The sequence below is a fragment of the Aaosphaeria arxii genome, assembly GCF_010015735.1.
Source record: "Aaosphaeria arxii CBS 175.79 unplaced genomic scaffold BU24scaffold_11, whole genome shotgun sequence".
NCBI lineage: Eukaryota > Fungi > Ascomycota > Dothideomycetes > Pleosporales > Aaosphaeria > Aaosphaeria arxii.
In genome coordinates, this window is record NW_022983484.1 from 98,228 (window position 1) to 112,768 (window position 14,541).

Here is a 14,541-nt window from a genome sequence, read left to right on the forward strand (position 1 = left end):
AAATAAAGCAGGCACACAGGTCTGCCATCATATAATAGGACATCCAATCGAAAAATTGGGAAAAAGAGAACAAACAAGTTTTTGAGATGGGCAAAAAAAGGCCGAACCCATGCCCCTGAACCAAACAGATCTGGTTGTCAAACGTAGCACTGATGACAGGGATCGATCGCCCGGGGAAGATTGGCTGGCACTGATCGGGATATAGCGTAATCGAGGTCCGGAAAAGACGAGGGCCAGGCGATAGGTGAGGCTAGTCAAGGAGAGACTATAACGTACAGAGTCCATTGAGCACTCGAATTTTGTAGAGGATTGGTGGCGATATCGCACATGGAAGCAACCGTATATAGAAAATTGACGTCGGCCTTGTCGAGTCCAACAAGCGACCGATTGACGGCTTGTATAACTTTTTCTCAGGTGAAATCAGGCAGATTGGCCAAATACAAACAAGGAAATGGGTTGCTGGTCGAGGAAACAGGAACAAGTGCTATGGGCATAAAACCAGAATCCCAAGGGTAATATGTGATGAATGGGGTTCTCCCGAAAAAAACGCCTAAAAACTCCAATGCTACTGCGCTCTTGACATAGGCGAGAGGCAATGATATATCCCAATCCTGATTCGTGACCCAGAAGTGCGAACGGTATGGCACGATCGGGGATATGATCGTAATGACTCGTGTTGTATTATTTGAGGTTCGGTAAGGCGGACTATGCACAGCGGTGCGCGACGTGTGGCCTCGTCGGGCGAGGGTGGGGGATGCATCTGGTTAGAGAATTCCTGAGTCTTTCAATGCGTTTTGGAGTATTGTCTCTTTCACGGCGGCGAAGACCAGTCGGATATTCGAGGTATCGGTTGCTTGGGTAAGACTGCGCACGTCAGCGATTGAAGAAATCATACTGTTACCAACTAGCTTACTGAGGATATAAATTGAGGTGCGCTCGATTCACCTGGTTGAATCTCCAGAGAAGGTATTTGGCTGCGCGATTGACATCGTTGCCTCCTGAGTAGTCGGGGAAGTAATTGCCTAATGGACTTCGCGCAAGTTTTGCCTTAAACAGATCGACCTACGAGATGTTAGCAAAGAAGCAATGGTTGTAGATGAGGAAGGTCTCACTTTGTTCAAGAACAATATAATGCTCGTCCTCATAAACCACCGGCTGTTTACAACCGAATCGAACAGTGTCAAACTCTCCATCATGCGGTTCTGTGCATTCTGCGTAAGCATATGTTTGGTAAAGGGCCATTGCGTTTGAGCGTACCTGAGCACTCTCTTCCAGAAGGACTTGATCGTATTCACTCAGAGCCACACAGAAGATAATCGAGGTGACGTTTTCGAAACAATGTATCCACTTTTTGCGTTCACTGCGTTGGCCACCCACGTCGAACATGCTAGAGCTTGCCGTTAGCGAAAAGACCTCTGGAGACAGCAGTAATGGGTAAAAACGAGGTACACGTACTGTATGCTGAGCTGGCCCATCGTAAATCGCGTCTCGTAGATACCGGTAGTCTTAGTACGCGCTCTCAGAACGTCGGACTCGATGGGGATGTAATCAGGATCGGCTATACGGTTCACCTCGTCGAAAAAGCTATCACAGAGAGTTAGTTAATCGAAGAAGATTCGTCATTGGACGTGGCGCATTACTATGGGGCAGAGTCCATGAGATAGAACTCGCTTGAGTGCTCAAGGACTTTGGGAACGCAAGGATCTTTCCAGATGGCGGTGATTGCTTGTCCGACTTGCCTGTCGAGCGGCTTCTCGGGATCGGGGTCGACGGTGTATTCGAGCAGGTATTCGCAGTACTCCTCGTTTCCGGCTTCCTCTGTCGATACCTCGAATTGGCGCATCGCGCCTATTAAAGCCTTCGCGCAGTCGATGACATTCTTGTAGATGGTGAGGCGGTACATGGCGAGTTCATCCTGCGTGTAACCATTCTGATGGATAATCTTCATCTGTTTGACAATTGTCGACTTGCCGCTCTCGCCGGAACCTAGATGATGGAGTTAGTTTTGGGAGGGTCGTGGCCGTGGCCGTGGCCGTGGCGACGAGACGCAGCCCTCAGCTGGGAGAGGAGAGCTTACCGAGAAGGAGGATCTTGCATTCTCGTCGTAGCCGCCGCGAATCTTCCTCCAATTTGCGGTCGATTGCTTGACTGCGCTTCTTCTGCTCGACATCATCGTTGTTTGTGCTCATGCAGATACCCATGGTGGCTGGCAGTCGCGACGGTCGCAGCGGCTTGCGACCGCGGGAGCTGTGTTGATGGCTGGCGAGGACAAAGGTGGAGCGCTAGGGCTCGGTGTGTCGCAAGGGAGACAAACGAGAGATGGTCGAAGACGGATCGAAACAGCAGTCTCAGGTTAAACGACCGCGTGACGGACGAAGTCGTTGTGAGAGTGACTGTGGCGACGGAAACGGAGCTGCGTTCGTACGGATCGAGCCGAGAAGCGATGAGCGGCGGGATCAAGGGGTTCGAGTGAGGCTGGCAGCTGGCAGGTCGGGTAGGGGCGAGACGACACAGAGCCGCCAGCGTTGGAGGGACGGATTATTGCGATGAAGGGCTGCGGTCGACCGCAGCGGGGGTGAAGATGTAGGAGCCAGAGTCGTTGAAGGTGTGGATGTATCTAGTTGCGGGCAGTCGGTTGAAAGCGTTCTTGGGGTTCGCCGGGCGGTGATCAAAGCGAGAGCCCGTGCGGAGCAAAGCAAGGCAAAGCAAAGCAAAGCAACGCAACGCAGAGTAAATCAAAGCAGATGTGCAGCAACAGAGGCACAGGCACGGGCAGAGGCAGCAGGTAGCCTAGTTATCCAACGACTTACGTTCTTGGTCGGTATAAAGTAAATTGGGCAGCTTTACCCAGGTCGCAACAAAAGCTGTTGTTGGTGTCCTGGACCTGGCTAGGATTGAGGTGATGCGCAGTAGTAAATTGACGAGACGCGATCGGAAGCGTGTGTGGAACGTCGAGTATGCCTGGGCGTGTATCGGAGAAAGAATGAAGGGAAGAGCTGGTGGAGGTGGAGGATGAGGTGGAGGAGGAGGAGAAGTAGGAAGAGGAAGACGAGGTGGTGGTGGTGGAAGAGTTGTTGGTGTGTGGTAGGAGGAGAAAAAGAGTGCGAGTGAGTGAGAGAGTGTGAGAGAACGGGAGAGAGATTGTGTGGAGAGTGAGGGCGAGGGTGAGGGTGAGAAAGTGAGGGCGGCCGGGAGAGGGAGAGAGGAGCACAACAGGATAGGGCAGATCCGAACAGAGCCCCAAAAGCCCCCAAAGAGACAATGATGATTACGGCGGAGACGGCGACGACGACAACGATGATGATGCTGATGGAGGTGAAGGGCGAGAGATGGTAGATGATAGGTGTTAAATGACCTATCTCGGTGGCACGGCAATGCGAAGCAACGGGGGAGGAAGTAGAAGGAGTAGGTCTTCGGCAAAGAAGATTGCTTTGATCATGATAATAATGCGAAGATACAAGAATAGCTCCAGCAGTAGTACCAACACCAGCACCAGCACCAGCAACGCAGAAGATTGATTGTACTGTAACTACTAGCTATACAGTCAGTCAAGTCTTGTATCGTCACTCTCCAAACAAACAAGCAAGCAAGCAAGCAAGCAAGAAGAAAAAGAAGCAATCAATTAATTACAACACAATCACAATACAGCCAGCATAGCGGAGCACAGCAGAGTACAGCTCAGTGCAGTGCAGTGCAGTGCAGTGCAGTGCATGCAGTAGTGCAACGGTGATGATGGTAATAATAACAATAATAATAGTGGCTCTGTTTGCTTGCTGCTTACTACAAGGTAGCTAGTAGCTGCGAGTTCCGGAGTTGATAGATAGATCATACTCATAGTATGAAGGTACTGTGTAGTCTACGCAGTAAGAAATAGACACATCCTCCTACTGAGTATCTAGGCATATTTGGACTTGACTGATCATCATTGTTATAGAGAACAATGAGTACAAGTACGGAGTATCCTGACTGTGTAAACATTTGATATTCAATTGTTAAATTCAAATTCATCGGGCTCACACTGTCACAGCCTCCCTCCTCCCTAACTTACTGCGAATGCCTCCCAGCCAATCACTTCGTTCGCCCACCTCGACTCTACAGATTCCTACCGCAGCACAGCGGCACCACCGAAAACACCATTGTCCTTTTCGACATCAATCCCGTACTTGCATCAATCTATTCTATTCGGTTCCGTTCGGTTCCGTTGCAATTCGAGTCAAAGTCTTTTTGATACTTATCTGTTTTCCTTTGTGTTTCAAGCAGCAGTTACTCATACTCTCTCGGCATTCAGGAGTGGTGGCATGGTAGCGATGACTGTCAGAACTCCATCTGGAAATGATATACCAGGAACGATTTGAATTGCACCCTAATCGCCTATTTGATTTTACAAGTAATTGTTGTCCACGGGAAAAAATTACTAGAGGGAATGACGAATGCGTTCGTACGAAAGGCGACTGTGACAAACATTGACCTATTCCATTCCAGGTGTGAATTCATAACGGTCGGCCACTGTTACTCCGTAGACAATTATACTATTCTGTGCTTAGCACCCATACTATGCTGTGTTTGAGTTTGGATTTCGAGTTTTGGGTTTGGCAACGCCTGTAATTGGATCGGACCTTTTTGTGAAGATAGGAATTGACGCATCCACCAAACTCTGTTTCTGCTCTCTCGTTAATTAATCACTCGTTCCTCTTCCCACTCATACGAGTATCCTTTCTCGTCCCCCCGAGTCCTAACCTCGAAGTCCACTCCCTCCCTGAAATCTACTCCAAATCCGGTCCACTAATGGCCCCAGTCTTCCCTCCTGTGGCGGTGTCTCCCGCCCATGGACTGGCCCCAACTATCCCCGATCGGTGAATCGGTGAATTGGTTTTCCAATTGTTTGATGATTGGGGGTTGATTATACGATGGAGATGTTGGTGAAATGATATTTGATTCTTCTCAGTCCCTTACATTTCCTCCGCTCATCTACTCTCTACACAGCACCAATGAATGCATCTAACCATCCATGGTCCATTCATGCAGCCATCCTTCTATCAAACAGTAGTGTGATACCTCCCACACAGTAGCGTCCACCTGCCTCGGGCAACGTTCGCATCGCATTCATTCAATAGGCAGATGCACGCCGTTCGGCCGTTCGCCTTGTAAATCATCATCTCACGGCTTCGCGCCTTTCGTCTGCTCACCCGCCCTCACCTTGCATTATTGCTTGCTCCCATCATCATGGCCGTCCGTCATCATCATCAATCCCGCTGGTGCGTCCTCAGCCAAGGCACACAATGCGTGAACTCACCATCAATTCATTCGCTCGCCGTTTCTAAATTAAGGACCATGCAGATGCTAATAAACACCCAATAATCGTCCCCGCAAGGTTGACTCCCGGCCAGATACCCGCGAGCACAACATCATCGATCCCGGAACATTAATATCTTTTTCGCGTTGACCAACAGGGTTCGATTAGATCTGTCCATCTTCCTCTCTCGCGTCCTTCTACACCGTACAACTACTAGAATATCGCATATTTGCCGTCAACGATGTGGATGTTGCCGAAAGCTACGAATGCCGCGCCGTAGTTTTTCCTCATGCCGCTCTGCGAGTAATTATCGCACCGGTCGGTTCGCTTGACTTGCTTACCAAATGATTACCAGATGCACAACTAAGAACGGATTGTCATGTGACGAAAGCTTGTTTTGTTCATCAATATTGACAGGTCGACTAAGAGCTTACTCGAACCTTCCTACTCAGGTATTGCAAAGTTGATCATACATACAGAGCGTCGAGCAGTGGCTTTCCATTGAGGGAGCGAGTACGTTTGTGGCACTCGTAGGACGGGTGGTCGCAGAAGAGTGCAATAAAACGTTTGGTTGTCTTGAAATGCATGTTACAGGTTATATTGCATGTACGGTAGATATGCAACATTTCCTAATGTCTAGTGGAGTGCGGGCTGCGGCATATCGTATGGCAGGTGTGCACGGCATTGCGAGCCAGGACATCTGCAACGAGGTCAATTTCGGGCGTGGCCGTCCCGACTCTTTCGGCTCATCATTTTGCAGAGCGATTCGACGGTTGGAGCCAACAAGGGAGGCAGGCTGCAGGCATGACTTGACTTGGATAATGAGTTCGGTAGAAAGGGCTTGGAAAGCCAGTAACAATGATGGGCGAATGTGCTGGCAGGCCTTGCCGTGTCGTCTCCGGGGTTTGATTCTGGGTTTGTAGGTTGGTGGGTGCCACTGGGTGGACGATTGCACAGTAAGCAGCTGGGCGAGCTGGGCACTGCACGTGCCCACATCTATACATTAGTAGGTCGGGTTCGAGGAAGGGAGGGGGAGGCGATGAGAGAATCCGAGATGCAGTTTGAACAACAGCGAATTCGTAAAATTAGTGTTATTGATACCATTATTGAATATGTGAATCGATCTTCTGATGTTCTTGTTTTCATGTTTTCCTAACCAGTTGGCTCCATCATGTGAAAACGGATCACGAGGCAGATGGACGCATGGATGAATGGAGAGCGCCACCATTTCCTCGCCTTCGGTCAACAATACCGATGGGGGCAGAGGCGAAAGCGCAAGAAGGCGAGGAGGAGATGAAGAGGTGGTTGTTTTCTTTTCTTCTTTTCTTCCTTGTCAAGTGGCGATAGAATCTGGAAGGGGTGGATGGATGTTTTATATAAGTTAGATGTATCGAGGAAATGAGAAGTGATCGTGGTAACCAAGGGCTTAAGTTAGGTATTTGTATTTGTATTTCCTTTCGATTTCGATTTCGATGGTCGATGGTCGATTGTCGATGCAGAATCGGGCTGCCACGCGCGAAAGGGGTGAAAGATATTGCCGGAAAGGGAAAGGTGAAAAGGAAAAGAGTTAGCAATTGGGGGGGGGGGGATGAATCCTGATGGATCGGGGGGGATCGAGGATTAGGGAAGCGGAAAATCTGGAACCAGGTTGCTTTGCACATTCTTACTGTACATTATTAGTGCATCATCCACCCACCTTCTCTTACCTTAGTAGACCATACTTACAGGCTACGAGTAAGACTACAACAGTAGTATTCAGTAGTTAGCACAACGTACTGGACAGTGGACAAAAGGACTACGAGGATGAGACGGATGGGGCGGTTCCAACATGCACACCCATTATTGCACGGTCCATACGCCTCTTCTTGTTCTCCAACTAGCTACTACTATCAACGGTACACAGTTACTTCGTAATCTATATGGGATTTGAATGAGTTGGCAGAGGGGGATGTATTTGTTCGTAGGTTGCGAGTAGTGGTAACTACTGTAGTGCATGTACCAGTATCATAGATGTACGGTGCATGGACATTTGATGTGATTGTTCTTATGGTCCTCGGTGGTACCTCGTAGGTGGTAGTGCAGATAGTGTTCATGGAAGTAACTGGGAGGTACCGCTACCTGGGTGTTCAACCATGACGTAGTCAAGAATAACCTTGACATCTCCCCTCCCCCCTCCCGCAACCACCAATGGTTCTTCGTCTTCCTGTGCTTCAATCATACAAGTTTTTCTCAATTTCCTTGCTACCAGGTAGTAACCTCGTAGCCAAAATACCCGTGCAAAAGCCTGTAACCTGTAATCTGTAATCCTTCCCATTAATTGTGCCAATCCCCATCAAGTATTATCGTGCCTTGCCCTGGATGCCCCTCCATACCCTCCCACTCCATACCACATCCTCCACCCTCACCACTACTTCCCCCCCCCCTCCCCCCATCCTCTTAAAGCTATTCAAAAACCCTTCATCTTCCCTCTTGAACGTAAAACATACATAATCCTCATTATCCCCTTTGTGGCAACGATATTCACAACCCGCCAACGTCCGCCCGCCCAACTACCACCACCATCACAGTCCACTCCACTCGCCCTAGACAAGCATACAAAGTACACAAGTACACGCGCACACGCACACCCATACTTAGTTACATAGGTAAGTAACTATACATATACAAGTACATGTACTCTCCGTTCAGATCTTCGCCATACACAAATAAATAAACACCACCCCTCACATTTCGTCACACCTACTCTCCCTTCTCTCTTCCCCCCTCCAATCTTCTTCTATAGGCCTCGGTATTTTTCGCCGAAGACTTACATAGCAACGACAACAGCAACGGCACAAACTCCCTCCTAAACCAGCTTTGCCGCCTCTACTGGTTTCTTCCAAACGAGCTTTTCACGCCTCCATAGTCAGCTCTCAAACAATAAATTCAACTCTTCCCCCCCTCCGCGGACTAGCAGCACCGAACCAGTCCGGCTTGCCCCATTTTGTGCGCTGCACGAAACGTCCCAGCTAAAACCTGCTGAGCGAGCGGCGAGAACAACCACCGCAAGCAACCAGCCAGCGTGTACCAGCCAGCCAACCATACCACCAATACCAAACACTCTACCGCCCGCCGTCGCCGCCGCGTCCACTCCCACACCTCTCCCACAATCCACCTCCGCCAAACACCACAACCACAACTACTACCACAACCCTCCTACAGCATCACCACCACCAACCACCCTCCTTCCGAATCCTTCCAGATATCTACCTCCCTATACTCTGACTGCCATCGCGATTCATCATGGCAGAATTCGTGCGCGCTCAGATTTTCGGTACCACCTTTGAGATCACCAGCAGGTGCGGCTCCTACCCCACCTGAGCTCCCGTTTGCGACCGACTGACACTCTTGTGAAGATATACCGATCTGCAGCCTGTGGGCATGGGTGCATTCGGGCTGGTCTGGTATGCCTCCTGCGATACACACCTCCAGTTTCGCGTGCTAACATTTGATGAAGTTCCGCCAAAGACCAGCTCACCAGCCAAGCAGTCGCCATCAAGAAGATCATGAAGCCCTTCAGCACCCCAGTCCTATCCAAGCGAACATACCGTGAGCTCAAGCTACTCAAGCATCTCAGGCATGAGAATGTGCGCCTATCATTTCTCTATCGCTATGAACCTACATTCTGATCCACAACACCAGGTCATCAGTCTTAGCGACATTTTCATCTCGCCCCTCGAGGACATGTCAGTGATACTCACCCCCGCCACTACGACTGCTCACTGACCTCCTCTGCAGCTATTTCGTCACAGAACTTCTAGGTACCGATCTCCACCGATTGCTCACCTCCAGGCCTCTCGAGAAGCAATTCATCCAGTACTTCCTCTACCAAATTCTGGTACGTAATCGAATCGTTGGTGGGCCCCATTGATCATCGCTGACTGCAAAAAGCGTGGTTTGAAATATGTCCACTCCGCCGGTGTCGTCCATCGTGACCTGAAGCCCAGCAACATCCTTGTCAATGAGAACTGCGATCTTAAGATCTGCGACTTCGGATTGGCGCGTATACAGGACCCCCAGATGACGGGATATGTCTCTACCCGATACTACCGAGCCCCCGAAATCATGCTCACCTGGCAGAAGTACGACGTCGAAGTAGACATCTGGAGTGCAGGTTGCATTTTTGCGGAGATGTTGGAGGGAAAGCCCCTGTTCCCCGGAAAGGACCATGTGAACCAGTTCTCTATCATCACGGAGTTGCTAGGCACTCCCCCCGACGATGTCATCCAGACCATCTGCAGCGAAAACGTATGCAAAGACAGCCTAGGCTCCCAGTACCCCCACTAACGCAGCGACAGACATTACGATTTGTCCAATCTCTCCCCAAGCGCGAGCGACAGCCATTGGCGAACAAGTTCAAGAACGCAGAGCCGGATGGTATGTATCGGCAACAGATTGGTGTTCAAACATTTTGCTGATAGTTCTGTGTAGCCATTGATCTACTCGAGAACATGCTCGTTTTCGACCCCAAGAAGCGTGTTCGTGCGGAACAAGCGCTTGCCCACGCATACCTCGCCCCATACCACGATCCCAGTGACGAGCCAGTAGCGGAGGAGAAATTCGATTGGTCTTTCAACGACGCCGACCTCCCAGTTGATACCTGGAAGATCATGATGTAGGCTCAATTCGCAGAACCTCGTGCTGTTTAACATCCGCTAACTTGCAAGTAGGTATTCCGAAATTCTCGATTACCACAACGTAGACTCCAATCAGCAGGCTGCCGAGGAGAATGGAAGTTGAAAAAAAATTGAGGGGCAATATTGATAATAAGAGTTGCGCAATGGTTTGATGTTTACGACACAGAAAATTCCGTATTCGCGTTTTGGCTGGACATTCTCCAACGAGACCAAGCCAGGCCCCATACGTGTTACCTTCCATTCATAGCGCATGCCGAATTTGGTTGCGCAATCTTGGAGCGTGAGGTGGTTTGTCGGGCTCGTTGTGGAATTCTGGTATAATCGGGCGTGATACGGCGAAGTGTGCTTTGGAAGACGGCAATCTGCAATACTTTTGATACGCGATAGATGCCGAGCCAGAGGTGTTTTCATTTGGCTACATCACGAATACTTGCATCTTACTACCTTATCCCATTCTCGCCATTCTGAATATAGATAATTTCGTTATGTAGCTACATCTTCTTCACCCATTTCCGCTATTTCTGTGCCCAAGGGAACACGATATGGGTTACATTACTTTCAGCCACAACTAGCCCCCTAGCAACTCCACATAGTCATGCTGCTGGCGTCTCATCCATGAAATGATCTTCTGCCTCTGTCTGGCGAACACACTTTCGGAGTTTTATGGCATCTCCTACCATGGGAGGGAACATGGCGCGATCTGCTGCAAGGATCTCGAATCCGGCCTAGTCCCTCGTGGTTGGGCTGGGCACAGGGCTGACCGGCACGACTGTCACCAACGAGCGTCACGGCGGCCATCGTAGCAAAAGCCGGAAAACAATCACGAAGCCCCGACGTCCCCATGGACTCTTCGCCCTTCACTTCTTCTCCTCTCCGGTAGCCGCACGTTTGCAGAGCAGACATGGCGCCATTCGCCCCCATTGTCTGCATCGTTGATTTCCACCACGCGAGGTCTGCCCTCCCCGCACCTTTCGAGGCGCCGCACCGCCATACGTCGCTCTTGTGGCTAACAGCTAATCCAGAGGCCCGGAAGTGGAAACATGGCTAGGCGTCGAAGAGGGTACTGACCCTGCGAGCGATAATGACTGGTCTCTACTGCCCTTCATGGCCTTGAGCGATGGCGCGCACGCGTATGTGAAATCCTCAACTCATCCCACTTCGGACACCTTGCTCCTCAATCTTTGCCCAACCAAGAGCTAATCAAGATGAACACAATAGTTCCACAGAAGACTACTCCTACTTTACTCTTCGACGCGAAGCAACAGAAAATAGTCCCGCGACGAGTCTCTTCGGAATATCCTGCACACGACAGCTCGATGCCAGTGAGCTTATCAACAGGCCAGCGGACGTCACTCGAAGCACGGTACAAAAGGCGGTCGTGGTTATCAGCGATAGTCCACAACATTTTGGGGCCGTCAAAGCACAGTTGGGTGTCGTTACGGCAGCTTGGTTTGCACAAAAGGATTTCACGGACATGGAGATAATGCAGAGGTTCCAAGAGAGCCTTCCCGTTTTTCTTAAGAATCAAGAGGGGGAGATGGACCATTACTTTGGTGAGTGCTATGGAGGTACCGAGGACGACGCACAACTGATCCAGCCAGGAATATCTCTTCGGGAGTTGATACATGAGTTCAAATGGCAGACGCTTGTGCTGTTCAAATGCGCCTTGCTGCAACCCAAGGTATGCATCGTCGCCCACCCCACAAGCCGTATCGTTGCTTACGAAAATAGATGCTCTTTTTCGGTTCCCATTGCGAACGGTTATGCATGATGCAATTTGCACTTATTTCTCTGATACCCGGCCTTATTCGCCAACTTCAAGACTCCGCTGATCCTAAATTCAATTCCTATGAAGAAAACCTTGTTATGCCTACTTCCCTTCGAACTTCAGAACGATCGTCATGTCAGTAGAACTTCCTTAAAATGTTCCTTTCATGCTTCTGATGACATTGTAGTGTTAGCTTATATGGGCCTCCCACTACAACTCTTCGGTAAGGGCTCACTATTTGGGCCGTATACACCACTGCAGCAACTGGATATGCTTGCCGATAAAGGCACCAAGTCATATATCGTTGGCTCGACGAACTCGCTGCTGCTACAACAAAGGGATCGATACAGTGATGTACTGATCAATCTCGATGACCTTACGCTGAATGTAACGTCGACATCTCTTCGGACTGCGCTCGTACTATCTACTCCCGATCGGAGGTGGATGGATTTCCTGACTCAGACTGTTTATGATACCTGGGATGAGTCAAACCCGAGTCGGCCCAAAGACCACGGGTATGCCGGCAGCGAAGAGTTCATTCGCATGCAGTTCGAAGAATACCTCCTCGCCCTACTCAGCGCAGTCAAATGCAAGCTCTACTTGGAGAAGAACAAAGAGAAAGAGAATCTCATCCCAGACATTGAGGGTGACCCGGCAGCTGATTTCTCCAACGAGTTTATCGACGCATGGATGAAGACGGAGAACTTCCGTTTGTTTAACAAGTTCACTGATTCCCATCTGTTTGATATCGTAGACCCGAAGCATCCATGCTCAGGTGGCCTTACGATCGAGGATGTCCAGCGGCGACTAGCACAGTAGGTCCACTTATTTCTTATACTCCCCACATCCATACCGACTAAAGGTACTTTAGACTCTTTTCGGAGCCTACTGTTCAGTTCGTCACTCTGACTGTCTGTGTGCTGATTGTGGCGTGGCGCCTAGGCAAGTAGCGGAAATGCACTTGGATGAGCGATTGGAAAAGTCGCGCGAAGCCATTGGCAAACAATTCGCCGTCGGTCAGAAGAAGGTCTCGAGCGTGGTCAACAACCTCTGGGCCGAGATGGATGCCATGCGGGAGGCCCAGAGGAAGAGGCAGGAAGAACAGAGACTACAGAGGGAGAGCGAAGTGTCCAGCACGAATGGCGAAAAGCCAGCTGGAAGTGCCGCGAATGCTCAAGCCAACGTGCCAACAGCCTCCTCGCGTGCCGGGGCGTATCTGTCGTCATGGGGTGCCTGGGCGTCAGAGAAGAAGAAGGGCTGGGCAGCAGCGAGAAGCACAACTACGACACCTCTCACTTCGCCCTTGCCACAGGCTGAGCCGACGCCTGGAGATCTGCGGCGTGCAGAGGAATTTGAGCAGAAGAAGAAGGGTGTCAGCACCGACATTCCATTAAGCAGTGCGAGAACAGTGCCTGTAGATGTAGAAGCTAGTGCAGCAGCAGCGAACAGGGAGAGCCTCTTCTTTGATGCAGAGAAGGAGCGAGAGAAGGAAAAGAGAAGCAAAGATGCCGAGCAAAACTGAGCATCTCGCGCGAGTCTTGTCGATTGACGGGGATGCGTCGATGTATGCTGTGTGAAGGATCACGATTATTTGCATCTTGAGCTGGGCTTTGGATTGGCACGTACGCGAATTTCACGTCAGATATAATGAACTACTGTTGCAATGGCGATTGCTATAGACTTTGAAACGTTTGTGCCGAACCATACGAGATCTTCTCTCCTCATCGACGGTGTTGAGGCCGACGCCACATATCGAGCAAGACCGTTTTACAAGAATTTAATAGATGGAATGGAACGATCGGAGGGAAGGAAACCAAACAAAGATATCATGTCATGTCAGTCAAATGTTGCGTCGGTCGGACTTGGACTTGGGGCTTTGCCGGCCCATGTCGAAACGCCCGTGGAGGTTGTTTGGTGGTGCGACGGATAGACGAATGAGGGGCTTCCATTTTGGGGGGCTGATGTGTGTCTATTTGGGGGACTTGCAGCGTGGACGCTTCGCCTCTCTCTGCCACAGGATCAACCCCAGACAACCCAGAACAAGGTACAAGTGCCAGATCAATTCGTCACACTTGAACGGCCACATCCTTCGCCTGGATTCCTGGCCTTTCCATTGGACACGTCCCCGTCCAGCGCAGTACGGTCATCGGAGTATTACATCTGTTCCGACCTTACCTCTCGTTGTCCTTGAGGCGTTTCAATATGCGTTCTCTGACCTGGGACGGGGGCGAGGCTCGGGTCGATTTGCCGTTGATTGTTTGAAAACACAAGTAGTCTGTCCGTGTCTGACATATATCTGTAAAACATGCCTCTCTTGAAGCCCTAAATCTCACCAAGCCAGAGCACAGTACAAATCCAAATCCCAAATCCCCAGGGCTACCTACTTACTTACCTTCACGAAGAAGAACAAAAAGAAGAAGGAATAACCACCATATCAGATCCTCAACGTCATCAACCATGTCTTGTGCGCTTTCATTCCAGATCGCCAACTCTCTCATGCAGTGGATGCAAAACGAGTCGATCCCCGTCCAATCACCCACCTCTCCAACTCCACGAAGACCCCAGGTCCATCATAATCGTAACCACAGCCATCAAGTCGTTACGCGGAAGCCTGATCCCATTTCCGACGTGTTGATTCAAGACTTCGAACGACAGAGCTTCGAGGAGTTCATGCGATCACACCCCACGATCCGACACCGCAGATCCGCATCCACAAGCTCCATCGCCTCCTCCAACAGCTCGTCGAGGCGGTCCAGCAACGCCAGCGACATGCCCACCCCTACATTCTCAGGCAGCGTCGAGTA

General features: G+C 50.3%; 4 protein-coding genes across 4 annotated transcripts; 2 read left to right on the forward strand and 2 right to left on the reverse strand.

Moving 5' to 3' along the window:
* Window positions 1-764: 764 nt before the first annotated feature.
* BU24DRAFT_356675 (guanine nucleotide binding protein, alpha subunit) lies at window positions 765-2,189 on the reverse strand (the record flags this gene model as incomplete). The annotated part of the gene is made up of 7 exons (XM_033523909.1): window positions 765-864; window positions 914-1,062; window positions 1,113-1,202; window positions 1,258-1,387; window positions 1,456-1,584; window positions 1,641-1,986; window positions 2,078-2,189. The coding sequence occupies 7 exons, from the start codon at window positions 2,187-2,189 to the stop codon at window positions 765-767; spliced, it is 1,056 nt and encodes a 351-aa protein (XP_033378641.1).
* Window positions 2,190-3,578: 1,389 nt separating this feature from the next.
* On the reverse strand, window positions 3,579-3,926 carry BU24DRAFT_55408 (uncharacterized protein). The gene has a single exon (XM_033534388.1). The coding sequence runs from the start codon at window positions 3,833-3,835 to the stop codon at window positions 3,638-3,640; it is 198 nt and encodes a 65-aa protein (XP_033378642.1). The 5' UTR covers window positions 3,836-3,926; the 3' UTR covers window positions 3,579-3,637.
* A 4,549-nt stretch (window positions 3,927-8,475) lies between these two features.
* BU24DRAFT_55456 (Hog1-like MAP kinase protein) lies at window positions 8,476-10,331 on the forward strand. The gene is made up of 9 exons (XM_033534389.1): window positions 8,476-8,631; window positions 8,689-8,736; window positions 8,790-8,919; window positions 8,975-9,018; window positions 9,071-9,170; window positions 9,224-9,580; window positions 9,631-9,709; window positions 9,764-9,947; window positions 10,003-10,331. Exons 1-9 carry the CDS (start codon window positions 8,576-8,578, stop codon window positions 10,070-10,072), a joined length of 1,068 nt encoding a protein of 355 aa, XP_033378643.1. The 5' UTR covers window positions 8,476-8,575; the 3' UTR covers window positions 10,073-10,331.
* Window positions 10,332-10,870: 539 nt separating this feature from the next.
* On the forward strand, window positions 10,871-13,259 carry BU24DRAFT_436482 (LAlv9 family protein; the record flags this gene model as incomplete). The annotated part of the gene is made up of 7 exons (XM_033530157.1): window positions 10,871-10,920; window positions 10,992-11,099; window positions 11,188-11,522; window positions 11,571-11,650; window positions 11,701-11,872; window positions 11,925-12,552; window positions 12,680-13,259. The coding sequence occupies 7 exons, from the start codon at window positions 10,871-10,873 to the stop codon at window positions 13,257-13,259; spliced, it is 1,953 nt and encodes a 650-aa protein (XP_033378644.1).
* Window positions 13,260-14,541: the final 1,282 nt, after the last annotated feature.

Coding starts and splice junctions, on each gene's coding strand:
- BU24DRAFT_55408 (XM_033534388.1), bottom strand. CDS start 3,835: ATGAGTATGATCTATCTATCAACTCCGGAACTCGCAGCTACTAGCTAC.
- BU24DRAFT_55456 (XM_033534389.1), top strand. CDS start 8,576: ATGGCAGAATTCGTGCGCGCTCAGATTTTCGGTACCACCTTTGAGATC. Junction 9,019..9,070: donor ATCTCGCCCCTCGAGGACAT/GTCAGTGATACT, acceptor CCTCCTCTGCAG/CTATTTCGTCACAGAACTTC. Junction 9,710..9,763: donor CAAGAACGCAGAGCCGGATG/GTATGTATCGGC, acceptor AGTTCTGTGTAG/CCATTGATCTACTCGAGAAC.